Source organism: Anser cygnoides, chromosome 1, assembly GCF_040182565.1.
Source record: "Anser cygnoides isolate HZ-2024a breed goose chromosome 1, Taihu_goose_T2T_genome, whole genome shotgun sequence".
NCBI lineage: Eukaryota > Metazoa > Chordata > Aves > Anseriformes > Anatidae > Anser > Anser cygnoides.
This window is the reverse complement of record NC_089873.1, coordinates 156995598-157012704: the sequence shown is the minus strand read 5'-3', so window position 1 is coordinate 157012704 and position 17107 is coordinate 156995598. Positions and strand designations below refer to the sequence as shown.

Sequence of the window (17107 nt, the reverse complement as noted above, 5' to 3'; positions counted from 1 at the left end):
TCCCTCAGCCGCTCCTCGTAAGACTTGTTCTCCAGACCCCTCACCAGCTTGGTCGCCCTTCTCTGGACTCGCTCGAGCACGTCCATGTCCTTCTTGTAGCGAGGGGCCCAAAACTGAACACAGTACTCGAGGTGCGGCCTCACCAGAGCCGAGTACAGGGGCACAATCACTTCCCTAGACCTGCTGGCCACACTGCTTCTTATACAGGCCAGGATGCCGTTGGCCTCCTTGGCCACCTGGGCACACTGCTGGCTCATATTCAGCCGACTATCCACCAATACTCCCAGGTCCTTCTCGGCCAGGCAGCTTTCCAACCACTCATCTCCCAGCCTGTAGCCCTGCTTGGGGTTGTTGCGCCCCAGGTGCAGGACCCGGCACTTGGCCTTGTTGAACTTCATGCAGTTGACCTCAGCCCATCGGTCCAGCCTATCCAGATCCTCCTGCGGAGCCTTCCTGCCCTCAAGCAGATCGACACACGCACCTAACTTGGTGTCGTCTGCAAACTTACTGAGGGTGCACTCGATCCCCTCATCCAGGTCGAAGCCTTGGCTAAGCATCATGCCTTTAAGACCAGTATAGCTAAGGTACGTTGTTAGAAGGATGGGAAAATCTGAATTTTAAAATTTCAACATCTGTAAATAAATTGCAGCAGCTCAAAGTAGTTATTACATTTCACAATAGTATGCTCTATAATTAAAACAGGTATGAAGATGCTATCAATAAATATGACTCTGTTATGAAAACCGAGCCAGATGTCCCAATTTATGCTACGCGTGCCAAAGAAAGGATCTGTCACTGTTTGTCAAAGGTAATTCTTGCTTCCACTTGTCTCTCCAAATTTCTTTAAAAGCAAAACAAAGAACTCCACCCATGAACTTGATTTTACTTTCTCCTCTTTAGAATCAGCAGGCTACAGAAGCCATAAAAGTTTGTACAGAAGTTCTGCAACTGGAACCAACCAATGTGAATGCCCTGAAAGACAGAGCAGAAGCTTATTTGCTGGAAGACCTGTACGAAGAAGGTAAAGTCGTATGCATCTCGTTCCTGCATTTTGGTGGGCACTTAAAATGCAGTTAGTGTTTCAAAAATTTTTAACATGCACTTTGATTCTACGCTGTGTTGTTATCCCTAATCAGTACTGGTAGTAGCACATTTACAAAAATATCTGCTGTTAATTTTGTCTTGATTAGTTCAAGTGGTATGTACTTGTTTTAGCTAGGGTTCTTTACAACAGTGGGCTATGTTCAGGATCCTTTATGAGAGCATGCCGCTTATTCAGACTTGAACACATTTTATACAAACAGTGTCAGAACTGCATTTAGAGATAAAAGGTAATTATGGTTAGGGTCATGTAAGCCCATTTTAGGAGCTTCCTTTTGATGTCCTTAGATGACAGTATGAAACAAGACTGTCCTATACCCTAGTGTGTGCTCAGGGTAGAGGAGGGGAGGCCATTCTTTCACCTCCGTGGGTCTCTGTAACGCTGCCAAGAGCAGTGAACTGATTCTGTTCTTGAAACTGCATTTCTTGTGCAGGCTTTGTGTAAAACGCATACCAGAGTTTAGTTTTTCATTAGACTGGCAGCAGAACACCATGTGAAGGAAGAGGTTCCTGTGGAGCTTTGCCTTGCTGGGATGGTGGAGGTGTGCCGACAAGGCTCTGAGCGAATGCTCTCACAGCGCTGGGTGTGGGGAAGCAGCTTTGTAACGCCACGGACGGGGTGAATGGTGAAGGCATTGTCTACAGGTAGAAGCCAGTGGCATGAGGAAATCCCAGTTCACAGTTCTGTTTTTGTGTGGTGTAGGGTGTTGGAGCGCAGTTTCAGCCTTCTCTGCATTTCCTCGTGGCTGACTGAGAAGGCAGCAGGGGCCAGCTGCCTCAGTTGGACTTGCCCTGTACTGTAGCAGGCGTCCTTGCTGTTGAAAGTCACCTACATCAACATTATCAGTACTTATTTTCCAAGTGGCAGTGGCTGCGAGTGCCCTTTGAAATCAGAAAGCCCTCTTCCATTTCTGAGAGCACATGAAACATGTGATGGCTTTTCTTTTTCCTGCTCCCAGCTCTGTAGATATCCTGCAGGCCGTGAGACAAAGTCAGGTGTAGAGCAGGGAAGCAACAAAGGGGATGAATCTTTGAGTGCTGCCTCCCCAACGCACACCCACGTGCCATCACCCCGCATCTTCCAGCCAGCAGCGTTGCTGGGGTTGTGCTGGACCCGCTGGCCATTCCTCCCCTCCTGGAAGACAGAGTACCACGGTCCATGGTTACTTGGTCCATATGCAGCCTTGGAAAACGGGGACTGAGTAATCGGTGTCTCTGAGTACACCATTATGTTGTTATGTAGCTTCCTTAAGAGTACTAAGTGCTCATGTACTATAAAAATCTTCAAAATTTAATTTAGCGAATCTCATTTCCACGAGAAGCCAGGCTTAAGAAAGAGACTTGAGCAATCCGTCTGTTCCTGCGCTCACTCATGCAGCAGTTTTCGAAGCCTTGGGCCGCTTCAGTGAAATGCGATAAAGGAGAGGACTCGTAGGCTTTAAATCTGCTGGAAAACTAGCTCCATTAATTTTAATACTCCTAGAACAATTTTCCTTTTCTGTATTCTGGTACTGGGTCTTCAGCTTTACAACTGAACCAAAAAACACCCCTCAATTTCAACATCGAGACAGCAGTTCTCAGTAATGGCATGCTCGGATTTTTTTTGTCTTTTGAGGAAATGAATCACAGAGATGATATTGCTCTTGAAGTAAACGTCACAAATGAGATCTATTTTATTTTTTCTTGGCCTTCTTGACTCAAATGCTTGAAAACAAGGTGTAAAGAGGACTGGTATAGCTGCAGGCAGCCCTTTTTAGCAACTTTGTGCTCCAGAAGTGACCTAGTCCTAGGCTTTCTCTACTGAGGCTGGCAAGCCTCCTCCTTCCTTGTAAGAAAGGGTGGAAGACAGCAGCATTTCTGAGAACATCTAATGACCTTTATACGAAGGCATGGCTTAAATAAGTGAGAAGAACAACTGTCATTCTGTTTTCCTTAGGGTAGTCTTTTTATATCTTTGTCATTTTAGGTTGATGCTGCGGTTCCAAACAAAGCCTTAGGAAGGTTTCACAGCGGCGATGCCCCCTTCATCAGGCATTTCCCCCTCATTTTTTGTAATTCAGCACAGCAGAAGTAGGGAAACGCAGGGAGGACGCGCCTGGGATCGGGGAGAGCCAGTTTCCAGGGCTGGAGCCCATGGGCTTGGCCTGGCTCCTGAGGGGTCACCACGCTCCTCCAGATCCCCCCGTTTCCCTGCTTTCCTCCTGCCCTTGACAGCAGCAGGCTGGCTGTAGTTCCACGCTGCTTTCCGATAGTGCCTCCCTAAACAGTGTCACAGTTCATTAATGTTAATCTGCCTGAAGGTGTCTTCACTTACCCTTCAGTTTCCACTGCTGTAAAAGGATGGCTGATTTCTCCCTGCTGTAGAGAACAGTCGGGTAATTAAAATGGTAGTCTCATATTTAAAGTGGTAAATTGATTCTCTTCCTCCCCTCAATAAAACCTCAAGCTGGAGGCACCTATTTCCTGTTTAAAGACAGGAAATTTCAAAGTGCTTATAATTCAAAACTTTGAAGGAGATTACTGTTAAATGCTCAAGATGCACTTGAGGATGTATAGCTGAGCCCCGATTCCCATTAAATGGTTTTAATTACTTCATAATCACATGGGATCCAGGGCTTGTCTATGAAGACAGATGTGTAATGAATCCCTTTCTGACACTACCCTGTAAGTACAGGAGTCTATTAGTCTATCAAGTATCCAGCACAAGTTCTTTCAAAGAGGAGAGAAGCATTTGCTGCTTCAGAATTGCTCAGGACACGTTTTATCTCCCAGCCCTGCTACCGTGCAGGAGGCAGTCCCTGTTCCTGTAAGCAGTACAGTTTCAGTTACTGCTCTAACAGAGTTGGCAAGGATGTAAATTGTCCACAGTTACTCATGTTGGGTAGAAAATTAATTCTTAGTCACTTGGTTTTAAAGATGCAGGCAAGATAGGAAAGCCAGCTAAGATGTTTAGAAGCATGATGCAATTGCTGCTTCAGGGGTTGTGAAGGCACTTGCATTGAGAGCAGGAGAGATGTGACTGAAGTATTTAAATTGAAAGGGGTTCTAGAAACTGGTGGTCCCTTCCCTCTTGTGGGACCGTATGAAAGTAAGAACGTTTGATGATTCTTGTATAAGCTTGGGAGGCGTCAGTGCTTCTAGAAATGGTGGCTGGGAGCAGCTGATTAAATACCTCACTCAGCATACCTGGAATTAGCAATAAGTCTCCTGCTCTCCTAACAATATTTCTGTCATCAGGAAGCTGTCATCCCGCTTCAAAAGCGCCTGGTCCCAACCCTCACCCCTCACGTGTGGACAGAGCTCAGCTCTGAGTGAGAAAATTCCCACGTTGGAGAACACCGTCAAAACTGGAGCCTCTCCAACTGGAGGAGTACAAAACGTACTTCCAACGGGGTGTGCTGTGTGCTGGAGGAACTCCCTCAGCAGCGTGCAGCACTGTAAAACATAATAAAACTCACCTTCCCATACGCTTCATATCTGCAGCCTCCAAATAGGGGAGTCAGTTTCGAAAGCCAGTACTCTCGCTGCAAACGCTTGCCCCTTAAAGCAGCTTGGTTGCCGGCTGTGGGGCGTGCTGTAGGTGATGTGGTGTTTGGAGGAAAAATCTTGGGGTGATAAAACAGCATAACGAAATCCCTCTGTTTTCATTGTTATCAGTTCCATCAGCCTATATTAGGCACGTGCATTAGTGTAGGCTCCTGTTTTGTTTTTCTTAATGACTGGACAAATTGCGAAAAGTATCAGCCGAAAGCAGGATGTTTTGTTCCAGCAGCAAGTAACAGCATCCGGTGATGTGAAAATGAATAGAAATTTAGTTTTGCTTGTAATAGCATATGAGATTGTTGGGGCACTGGAAATACTTCTTGGAATTTTTTTTCAATAAACCAAAACAAGATTGCAGTGGTATCAGATGTCTGAATAGCACAGATTCATTAGCACTTCCTGCTGTCTTGCTCAGAAACAGTGGAAAACAAATGTAACACCTGCTGAGAAATGGCATCTGCTTGGAAATAATCTGATGCAAGTGCTTTGTCTAACTTGAGAAACCTGGGAGACTTGGATCTGCAAATGAGACTTGGAGGATTATGACAGTGAAAGAAGAGTAGTCTCATTAAAGACTTCAACAGTTGCCTCCCTTGATAAATCTCTATCAAAGAATACTTAAAATTGGTGTCTTAAGCATTCGGTTACCACTTACAGTAATAATATGGTTTACGTCAAAAAAGGTATAGAGATGAGATCTCCTCAAAATTCATGAGAGCATTACGGCGCCTCTCTTGCTCTCCCGCTTTTATTTCAAGAGCTGCATTTGCCAGGAATGAAAGCATGCCTTTGGGGCAGTAGGGGGGACACGACGACAAAACAGAACGCCCAAAGCCTAAAATGGAGCTGTCTGCAGAAAATACCTGTATTGAGGCATAAAAAGAGAGTATTTGTCTCTCACTAAGTGCCGTAATTGTGGTGTTGCATAAATTCATTTGCTGGTAATCTGAAATCTGTCCTCGCTGTCGTTAAAGAGACTTTGTGTTGAGTGCACGTGGTGGGAGAAGGAACCTTCATGTAAAGACCCTGCATAATGCCTCCTTGCAACTGCACGGCAGTGTAAGGGAGTAATGTTGTGCAGCTGGCTCTTCAGTTACTGCACACTGAAACTTCTCGATTCCTGTTCTGTCCCAGTCTGGCTGCTCATTATGTTCGTCCGTAGGACTTCGTAGCATCTCAAAGAGCATTCTGGCTGGCTGCTAATAACCTCTCTTCTCCTGCCTTTCCAAAAAGTGCGATGAATCTAAAGAAAGAAAATTACCTAATTTATATGTGAAAGAGAACCTCCTCTGCCCTAGCGTTTTCTAATTTGAAAGAAGCACATTTGGCAAGTTAAAGTTCCACTGTTTATAAGTTGTAACAGCAAAACTTCAGTTTTGAAGAGTGTTTGCGTTCTTTAAGTTGTAGTTTGTGAGGAGTTATGTCATGCTTTTTTCATTTTCTTGTTTCATGAAGCTATTAAAGACTACGAAACTGCTCAAGCCAATAGTGAAAATGACCAGCAGATTCGGGAGGGGCTCGAACGAGCCCAGCGGATGTTGAAGCAATCGCAGAAGAGAGATTACTATAAAATTTTAGGTGTAAAACGGTGAGACATTAATATCTGAGCTGATGACATGAATGTTGGTTATTAGACTATCATATGTTAGCAAGTTGATTTGTTCTGCTGCATGTTATTTTCTGTTCATGTCTTACAACCGTTGTGTTCAGCTTTTAAGTAGCATTTGTTTAAAATTCATTTAGAAAAGAATGAATAAAAACAACCACTGGGAAGGAAGGAAGTAAATGCCTTGGCAAGAAATCTTTAGTATAGATGATCAGAAGTAAGGTAGGTGACTTGGTGAAGAAATGAGGACTGCAAAGAATTACTTAAAGCAATAAAAAAAAACGATAATTGTGGCTGATATGACAGATTAGGAGAGTTTGAAAGGACTGAATGAAGGAGGTGTCTGAAATGCTTCTGCCGTTAACCTAGAAAAACTAACAGCTTCTCTTTGTAAAGAGAACCAAACAAATGTTCAGTTCTGAACCAGTATCGGTCATCTTTCTAATCGTGAGCTAACTCAATCTCTACTCTGTGCTTTTTGTGACTGACCTTACTGTAAATCCTTCAGACTGGGAACTGTACCGTGTGTAGTAGCTGGTAGTAGCATCTTTCCAAAGAGGGTAAATGGATAGCGAAGCAAAGAGTAGTCTTGATTTAAAGCTGCAGTCTCCTTCCTGTTTTCATATAAATGACCAGTATCACCTTAAGGTTAAATAGAATCTCATAATTTTCTTGATATCTTTAATTACTTTTCCAGTGTTAAAAATAGACCTGTAGATTCAGTAGTGTGGCATGTGAACAATTAGAAGGCTTATAAGTGACCTATAACTTTTATCCATTCAGAAATGCCAGAAAGCAAGAAATCATAAAAGCATACAGAAAGCTGGCGTCCCAGTGGCACCCCGACAACTTCCAGAGTGAGGAGGAAAAGAAGAAAGCAGAGAAAAAATTCATTGATATAGCAGCTGCTAAGGAAGTTCTTACTGACCCAGGTAAGGATTGTTGTTATGCAGTGACTTGACTTTAGGACTTTTTTACGACTGTAAAAATGCAGCAAGTGTAAGATATTACAAATATTCCAGGTTCCCTTTTTCTGCTCTCCCATTAACCATTTTGAGAGAGCACTAATGCTTGCATCCCATCCATCGCGTGAAGCCAGATAAAAACCTGGAATTACCTGTTGTGCTTCAGTGACTTTTGATTCAAACCAAGTAAAAATTATTTGATTATTTCAGAGGTATCTTTTTGGGGATATAATCTTGCAGAAGCTTCCAGGACCGCTTAATTCTGGAGGTGCTGCTTACTTTTAAGGATATGGGTGTCTCCTCCTGCCTAAAGTTCTGATGCAAACTAAGCTTAGATTGACAGCACCTGAAGTATTCCAGAGAGGGCCTGAAGAGTGGCTTTGTTGCTGTGTGCATCAAAGCCCAGACGGAGCAGGGGACTGGGTTCCTGGCTCCCGTCGGCCTGTGGGAGGGGGAGCAGAAGCAAGAAGCCCTCTGTCGGGTCTGGCTGTCTGCTGGTCAGCTTCGGGGGAGAGGGGAGAGGCCATGGAGAGTGCTCTGTGGTGTGGTGACTGGTTTGTAACTCACTGGTGGAGAAGAACTGGCAGGGTAGAGTATGTCCTGACTGTCCTGAGTGGGTGCAGCTGTGAGAATAAATACAGTGAACTCAACGAGGACAAAACGTCCCGTTTATTTGTGGGACTTCGCAGTTCCAAGTGTGACTGTCCTGTCCCTTTTGAAATTCCAGAGTGTTCTGTTGGACAGCCGGGTACTGTCTTGCCTTGCGTTAAGCTAAATGATTTATTTGAAGGCCTTAGTACAGGGTTGGAGGCTTTTCTCCTCTGCCAGTGTCCTGGAGAGCTTTGAAAAACTCAGAAGTAATTAGTCAGGTTCCTACAAATGCTGCCAATATGAGTGATAACAGCAGTTCTCTGGCTTGGGGGTGGTTCTGAACCACTTTTTTGGTCTTCAGAGACGCTGTGTGTTGCTGTCCTGACTACAGTGCCGTCATTCCACCTTGTTTTTATTTCCTTCAGAAATGAGGCGGAAATTTGACGCAGGAGAGGACCCACTGGATGCAGAGAGTCAGCAGGGTGGGGGCAACCCTTTCCACAGGAACTGGAACACGTGGCAAGGATTCAACCCCTTTGGTTCTGGAGGAGGACCATTTACATTCAAATTCCACTTCAGTTAGAGCCAAGACTGTTTTCGGGTGGCTGCTGCTGTTTTTTACTTAATTAGTTCAAAAAAAAAAAAATAAAAACTCTCTCAGTACAAGACCCAAAATCTTAATTTCTAATGTTGTCCTTAACCCGGAGTCTTACCGCACTAGAAGAAAGCTCCTTCTTCCTTTCAGTGTTCCAAGGGTTTGCTTTGTGGTGAGCTTGACGAGCTTATGCTGGTGGGGGGGAGGTGGAGCAAGGGTTTTGTTACAGCCTAGGTGTTTGTTGTGGATGTGCAGGAGACGTTCATTCCTTCGGATGGAGAAAACAGTGAGAGGCTATTTAGGGCAACACTTAAACGCATCTTTAGGACTCAAGTATATGCTTAAAGGCAAAAATGCATGTAAATATTTCTCTGAATCTGGGCCTAATAAACGTGGAACGGGTAGTTACGATAGTCTCCGCGTTAACAAATCGTTAGTCGTCGTGCTCAGCAGGATGATCCATTCCTCAGTATTCTTTAAGGGAGACCCCAGCGACCACCCTGATGTATTACTGTTGGCGGTGCCATAGGTAGAGTGAAGAGGCTGAGTGAGTCTGAACAATCTCTTTTAAAGAAGATCACTTGTAAGTAACGATGTCTGAAAATGTCTGTTCACTTCATTCGTTAACCTGAAATTGAGATGATTTCCTTGGCAGCAACTGTCAAACATGAAAGTTGAAAAAAAAAACAAAACACACAATACACCTGCTTGGTGGTTATTTTTATTTTCTGAAGGCTGTTTCTGTGATTTGGAATGTTTAAGTATCATTTTTGAGTAGTTTGCACTTTAACAAAATATCTGCTTGAGATTTGAGCAAAACAGTGTGATGTGACATTCCGCCAGCTGTGCGGCAGCTTGTTCCTTCTCTGTACGTAAAAACTCAGAGTCCTCACAGGTTGTGAGGTGAGTGTGTGAGCTGCAGGAATAAAATATTAACTGGAGTCTTCCCCATTTAATGCAACTTCATTTCTGTTGGCTGATGCGACGGTGCGTTAATACGACGTGAAACTGTTTGGAGTAGTACGCGTGTGTTGTGTAACAGCCGCAGTACTGCAAAAACAGCTGCCTGTGCCCGGGAAGGTCTGACTTCTCGTTAGCCAGGAGTCTGGTTTATTCTTTCCATAGACACGCAGCTGAAGCTGGCTTTGCGCACAGATTGAACTGTGCATGAGCTGAGAGGCGTTGCCAGGACTGGAGCTGCTACAAGGAAGTCTCCTCATTCTGTAACCGAATATTTCGAAGCTACTGTCAAGTTTCACCAGCAGCCATTTTATTAGAAGGCAGCCGCAGTCAAACAAAGCAAATAAAGCCTTCCATCTGCAAGGGATTTTTTTTTTTATTACTGTAAGTGCAGTTGCTTTTGAAGTACAACTCTCGTCTCCTGCCTCAAGTACTTTACAAACACAATTTTTCCCAAGCCACGAGGCCTCACAGATTTTTCAGCAGCGACTTAGAGGTCAGTGTTTGGTCAGCAGAAATTTGTCTCCAAGCTGAGGAGCGTGTGCGCTGGTTTCTGACAGCGCGTGGTGCAAACACGCCCCAGCGGCCTGTTAAACCCCAGCGTCAGATACTTTCCGAGCTGAATGACTTCTGGAAGTTTGACTTCTGCTTTTGACCTGTCTGAACCGTTCTTGTTTAAACTCTGTAGATGATGCTGCAGACGCTGGCCGTGCCCTTCTAAGGGTAGTGTGGTTCTCTTCGGACCCCTAGGGCTCGGACGCAGGAACTTGTTGCACAACAAATAACTTGTCCCACTGATCCAGGCAGCTCTTGGTGCGTGCGCTTCTTGCTGGCCGTTGTTAGCAGAGGATCGTGTAGCTCTTCTGTATGGGTTTCCTGTGGTCCACGGCCGCTTGTTCCGCGCGAAGGCAGGGCTCTGCCTAAACACTCTGGCATTGCCTTGCTCGCTACAGGAGGGGCTGGTTCTGAAATGCTGTCGAACAACCGCTGTAAGCAATATGCCGTAATCTTGTACGTACAGGAGTGGTGTTCGGCTTCAGAAAGTCACAGTAAATACCAGACAGCTACGTTTGTGTGCTGGAGAAGTGCTTAAAATGTTGCGTTTTAAAGGACTACCCTTGTGCAGCTTTTTGTTCTTATCTCTTCTTTTTGTTACCTCTTCCCATCCACTGTTTTAAAAACTATGGCTGAGAGAATTGCGGGGTTTAATTTTTTTCTTCAGGGAAGGAATAAGATGGCCCCTCATAAGTGAATTATTCACATAAGATATTGATGTTGGAGCCGAGCATATTCATTTCTTTCTAAGGCAGTGGACAAATGGGTACACTAGAAGCAGTCAGGAACAAAAAGGATTGTGTTTAATTCTGATGATGAATGGGACGGGGAAGATCATGTATTTGGAGGGGAGGGGAAAACAGCTTGAATCTAGTCCGTGGAAGATGATGATTAATGCTTGAATGCTGTTCATAGACTCCTTTTGTGGAAGAGTGTCTTGAAAATAAAGAAAAACTTGATGGAGAATAAGGCTTTCTGATACCAAGCAGCTGTGGGATCACATAAATGTTACCACTTTTTAAAGGAGCAGATGCTGGCTTTGAGCTTTAAGGTACTTCTGAAAACACACAAAAAAAATGAAGTTGTTCTTGTTTTTTGTTTTTTAAAAAAAAAAAACTTCTGTGTTTCAAGGATTTCCAGATACAGTGATGCAGTTCCTGATACGACTTCAGAAAAACGAAGTGCTGGTAACACACTGTTAATGGTGCAAGCTATGTACAAGGAAACTGAATTTGCCTTTTTATTTATAATGGGTGTCTGTAGTGCAATAATGTTCAATAACTGAACATTGAAGTAAATGTCTTGGTAGTTTGTGAAGCCCGAGGTGTGCATGAAGCATCATTACAACGATTGGCCTAATATGTAGGTGCAAACTTTCCATGCTGAATTCTGTCTTGCCGTTTTTATAAACTAGTTTCTGACTTGTTTTAAACTAAAGGGGGGATGCATTTTACTTGAGGTGTGCTTAATACTGATGTGTTAATAAATCAGTATTAAAACAGATTCCGAGTGAATTATAAACGTAAGAGCTCAAACTTGTGACATGCGCGGAAAATCTGTTAGCTTAAAAATAATTTTCAACATAAAAGCTTGTTATTATTTCAGTTTCCAGACCAGTGTTTGGAATAAGAATTATTCTTCTGTTTAGGGCTGTGATTTGTAGGAGCTTTGCTGGACATCAGCCAGTACAGCATAGCAGGTTAGTTGTATTTAAAAGTGCCTTATTGTAAGGTATTGTTTGTTTGCTCTGTAATGCATAATTTTATCCATAAAGTTAAAAATGTGAGAATCTTTTTTTGCCCACTGCAAAATTCAAAGTAGCAGTTCTGTGTTGTAAGAAGGATAAGTCAAGTTAGCCAGAAATTTATCAAATGTCTCAAATTATTAAAATGTCTTTATATAAATCGTAAGTCTAAAAAGCAAGAACTGTTTTTTCTAGAACTGCAGGAATTATTTTATGGTATTTTTCACAATAAAGATATTTATGATGACAAGAAAGCACCATGGTGTATTTGTCTGCTCTTCTTTCCTCATCCTGTTAGAGTTTATAGAATCGTTAGGGTTGGAGAAGCCCTCCAAGCTCACCTGGTCCAACCATCCCCCTACCACCAATGTCACCCACTGAACCATGTCCCCAAGCACCATGCCCAACCTTTCCTTGAACACCCCCAGGGACGGTGACGCCACCACTGGTACCGCCAGCGTTGGTTTCCTTCTGATGTTACTGGTCTGGTGACTGGGAAGGGACCTGGGGACAACTCCCCCAAAACCTTCATGTAGCATCTTGGTTCCTTCTGAGAAGTCCTCTGTGAGAACGGGGATATTCTGCAGTCTGTTCTGAGATGCCTCCCCAAACGTCACCTCCGTGTTCACACCATGCAGAGAGGCTAAAACAGCCCCTGCTCCTGAGGGAAGTTGGATCAGGGGAGAGATGCTGCTGCGGGGAGAGGTGGGATTTGTACAACTCACAGCTGGAGCAAGTGGGTCTGCAGCAAGTGGCTGGGGGCAGAAGCAGAAGTAGAAGGGTGCATCCTGAATGCATAACTGTGGTAACTCACTGCACGAGTTGGTTTAATGGAGTCCCTCCTTTACAACCAAAACTGTCTTAGACTTCGCTGTGGTTCTGCCAGGAGAATCTTGGGTGCAGCTGTGATTTACAACAGGACTGCGTCAAGATGTGATGATTGTTTTAATTGCTGCAGCAATGTCAATCCTCACGCTTCTGGGGTAGGTCTTGGCTGCCACAGCCACATCGCTTTACAGAGTAGCTCTTCCAAGGCTGGCTGAAAAGAAGCAGCAGCAGAGCTGCTCTACAAAGGCTGCAGCAATGTTCTCCAGTAGAGTTTCAAGTCCATCAATGGCTGCAAAGAAAACGTTAAGCGTGTAGGCGATGCCATAACACAACCACCAAGGGCTTGACCTAGTCACCAGCATGGCGCCTGTGCAGCAGCGTAAGAACTAAAGCAGAGCTGTATCTATGACATCTGGAAAGAGCCCTACATGCAGTCATCCACAGTGTATGTACAGCGCAGGTGACTGACAGTGCAAATAAGCAAGAGAGCTCCTTATCAGTCACCAAAATGTGCTTGTTATTTCTGTAGTTGGAACCAACTTAGTGTACGCTGTCTTATGTGTTTATACAGTGGTGAAAAGCATGGGCACATACATAGCCTGTGAGAGCTAAGGTGTTGGAGTCGAAAATGACGTGGCACGCAACAGCCAACTCTGTGGAAGTGAATGCAGATTACAGAAGGTGAGAGGAGGGTGTTGGGAGGCTTCTTTAACAGGACAGGTTTTACGTCAGGTACCTTGCTGTGGTTTCTCAGCACCTGTCTTTTTAAACCCAGTAAGTGTCAGGTAAGAACACTTCAGCCTTTCTCAACCTGAGCAGTGTGCATCAGTAACAACCTAACAAAGTGTAGAGCAGACCCACGGAGCATCTACCACTGGCCTTTCACAAGGCAAGGTGCAAATCTGGCCACTTGTGCTGAGCAACATCCATATATCGCTTGAGCCTATTGAGCTAGACGGGGAAACTGACTTCACAGTGCAGTTCTCTTTGGAGATGAAGCACCTCAAGGAGCAGATAAAAAAAAAAGACACTGAATGCTTTCAGGCCTGCAGTTTTCTATATGTTCATCTGTATAGACCCATCATCTCTGGTAAAGGTAGAAAATAATCATCTAGTAATAAAAGATTGCTTCCACAATTTCTATTAATGTCTTTTTCATGTATGTCTTCAGGTTTAAAAAAAAAAAAAAAATGAGTGCAGTGTTGATTGATTCTGGTTTTAAGCTATTGAATATAAATAAAGTTCTGTGTTTAGTAAAAGGCACTTTCCGAACCATCTGCACATCTACATTTTACAGTCATCAGAGCCAAAAATCTGGTACAAGAGGAATGCGTGGAAGAGTGTAACTGGAGGAAGCTATTTATATGGCATCCATTTTAAGACTTGGCAACCTCTGATGAGAGGCTGCCAGGATGTTTCATTCATAGGAGTGCGGATTCAAATATAAAATAACTGCGCTCTCCGTCAGGGGAGAGAAATTTAGGTACAGCAATGCTGATGATGGCTGGAACTGCTCGATTCTCACCTTCAGGCGAGGAATTCACAAACCGAACTGAGACTTCCATCACAGCAGGCTGGGAAATGTCAGAAAGCTGTTGGACGTGCCTCAGATACATCTGAAATTCAGAATGAAAAAATAGCTAACGTGAACACGAGTGTAAGAGGCTAACGGATTGAGAGGCGCAGGGCACAGACTCCTCCCCGCTGCAGGAGCCTTTTTGTCACTCCGTGTTAAACAGTCACCAGAGGCAATGCGCGATGTGTCAGGAGCCGAGACCAGCCTTCAGCACGGGCTTCAAGGAGTGGTCTCATGGTGACAAAGGAGATGATGTATCACTGAAAATGTAAATCCTAAAAAAGAGGCACTAGAAAAAAACAACACTGTGTTCTAGATGGCATCCCAGTCCTAACTTTTTCAGGATTAGCAAACTATGCTGGGAATGGGATTAGCCTGCATGTGGCACTAGGCATCTTCAGGGCATAGTGTTAATCTGTTAGAGACGTGATGCTGGGCTAAACCAATTAAGAAGTTAAGCCGCTAAAACAAAATTAGACACTGTTACCCTGTCAGCAAATGTTTCAATAGTTTGGCTCAAGTTTTCCTGTGTGTACTTAAAGTCAGACTTTGAATAAAGAACAAAACATAACAGCGAAGTATAAGAGGAAAGAAGAATTATAGAATCATAAAGGTTAGAAGAGACCTCCGAGACAACTGGTCCAACCGTCATCCTGCTACCAATGTCACCCACTGAACCACGTCCCTAAGCGCCAGGTCCAACCTCTCCTTGAACACCCCCAGGGACGGTGACGCCACCACCTCCCTGGGCAACCCGTCCCAGTGCCTGACTGCTCTTTCTGAGGAGAAATGTCTCCTCATTTCCAACCTGAACCTCCCCTGGCACAACTTGAGGCCATTCCCTCTAGTCCTATCACTGGTTACCTGTGAGAAGAGGCCGACCCCCAGCTCCCCACAGCTTCCTTTCAGGTAGCTGCAGAAAGCAGTGAGGTCTCCCCTGAGCCTCCTCTTCTCCAGACCAAACAACCCCAGTTCCCTCAGCCGCTCCTCACAGGACTTGTGCTCCAGGCCCTTCACCAGCTTTGTAGCCCTTCTCTGGACACGCTCCAGGGCCTCGATGTCCTTCTTGTAGTGAGGGGCCCAAAGCTGAACACAGCACTCGAGGTGCGGCCTCACCAGAGCTGAGTACAGGGGGACGATCACCTCCCTGCTCCTGCTGGCTGCACTATTCCTGATACAACAAGCCAGGATTGGCCACCTGAGCACACTGCTGGCTCATGTTCAGGTGAGCATCAATCAGCACCTCCAGATCCTTTTCCTCAGCACAGCTTTCCAGCCACTCTGCCCCAAGCCTGTAGCGCTGCATGGGGTTGTTGTGGCCAAAGAGCAGGACCCAGCCCTTAACCATGTTGAACCTCATCCCACTGGCCTCTGCCCATCGACCCATCCTCTCCAGGTCCCCCTGCAGGGCCTTCCTACCCTCCGGCAGATCAGCACTTCCCCCCAGCTTGGTGCCATCTGCAAACTTACTGAGGGTGCACTCAGTTCCCTCATCCAAGTCCTCAATAAATATATGAAAGAGTATGGGCCCCAACACTGACCCCTGGGGAACACCACTGGTGACCATTCACCATCTGGATTTCACTCCATTCACCACCTCTCTCTGGGCCCGGCCGTCCAGCCAGTTTTTGACCCAGCAGAGCGTACCTGTCCAAGCCAGGGGCTGCCAGCTTCTGCAGGAGAATACCATGGGTGTCTGTGTCAAAGGCCTTGCTGAAGTCTAGGTAGACTACTGTAGAGTTCATCTATTGAGATTGGAAAGATAAAATCTTGATGTGAATGCGAGTGCTTGATTTAGGAAAAAGGTAAAAGGAAAACTTATTGACAAATATTTTCAGTCCTACATCTCTGTCTTTTCAACAATGCTGCACTGCTGTTTGGTCTGTTCATTTTCTCTTAAACTTACTAGCCGACATTAAGAAGAATGAGACCTAGAAAATACACTGGAATAGTAACATGAATATAGATTGAACAAGCTCTTCATTTCAATGGCTCACCATCAATCAATATTACTACGCTTATTTACTGATTTGAACCAGGTTTTGGTAATACACCTGTAATAGAGGATGCATTTTCCTCCCTTTTATAGTGCAGAGCGCACAGATTTGGAAGTGGAAACAGCTCTCCCCGCAGCTCCAAGTTCTCTCTCAGCTTTACATTTCTGAACATTGCTGTTGCTGCCCAGCAGGAACACTTCCACCAGATTAAAGACACTTGAGGAATCACTGCATTATTTTTGTCTTGGATATATTAACCAGGCATTTAATGTTCACTGTATAATGCAAAATAGGAGAAGAGAAAACAATTGTTTTTTCTCCAGTGCCACCTTTAATATTTTGTACAACATATAAAATCCACTGTTTTAGTACTAAAAATATAATGACATGCTAACAATTCAAAGTGCTGCTTTAAAGAGACTTTTGAAAAGTAGTTCATATAGTTGCTGGGCCTCTCTGTTTTATAAACAGCTCATTTCAGAAAATAGCTTTTTCTGAAAATATTATAATGTGCTGGGAAAAAAAATGCTGTTACACATTTTTTACAAACAAAGACAACATCATAGAAAATGGCAAGAGAACTTTTAAATCATCAAAACATCTTTGGCAAATTACATTTCTGAGAAATTATGTCCTACTCATTTAAGTAATCTTAAGAAAATAGTATTTAAAAGGGCTATTTTTTTTTAAAAGCATGCAGAAGTAATCTAATTTTAAAAAGAACAGGACGATACAGATGTAACGAGCAAGAAATCAGTGCATAAATTCTCCACTTTTTATGCTGCATAACAGAAATTGCCCACGCAGATAATCATAATGAAAGAGAACCAAGGCTCCTTAAAGGTAAGGAACCTGCAGCTTCCGAGCTGACATTCACATCAGCGTGAAGTGGTGCTGTGGACTGAAGTATCAGGATGCCAGTATAAGCTAAAAAATGGAAGCAGGTGACTAATGATTTTTTTCCCTTTTATATGGCGTATCTATTGTTTCCTTGTTACACACTGAGTTTATAGTAGCTCTGCATAATTAAGTCATATAGCAGTCCA

General features: G+C 44.1%; 1 protein-coding gene across 1 annotated transcript in view; it reads left to right on the top strand.

The window, feature by feature from the left end:
• The window catches only part of DNAJC3 (DnaJ heat shock protein family (Hsp40) member C3), a 34630-nt gene extending 22713 nt beyond the window's left edge, over window positions 1–11917 (top strand). Inside the window, exons 8-12 of the mRNA XM_013201621.3 lie at window positions 703–808; window positions 901–1021; window positions 6100–6232; window positions 7034–7182; window positions 8232–11917. Of these exons, the coding sequence (XP_013057075.2) occupies window positions 703–808; window positions 901–1021; window positions 6100–6232; window positions 7034–7182; window positions 8232–8389 (667 nt within the window). The 3' untranslated portion in view covers window positions 8390–11917. The remainder of the gene's footprint in view (window positions 1–702; window positions 809–900; window positions 1022–6099; window positions 6233–7033; window positions 7183–8231) is intronic.
• The last annotated feature ends 5190 nt before the right edge of the window (window positions 11918–17107 follow it).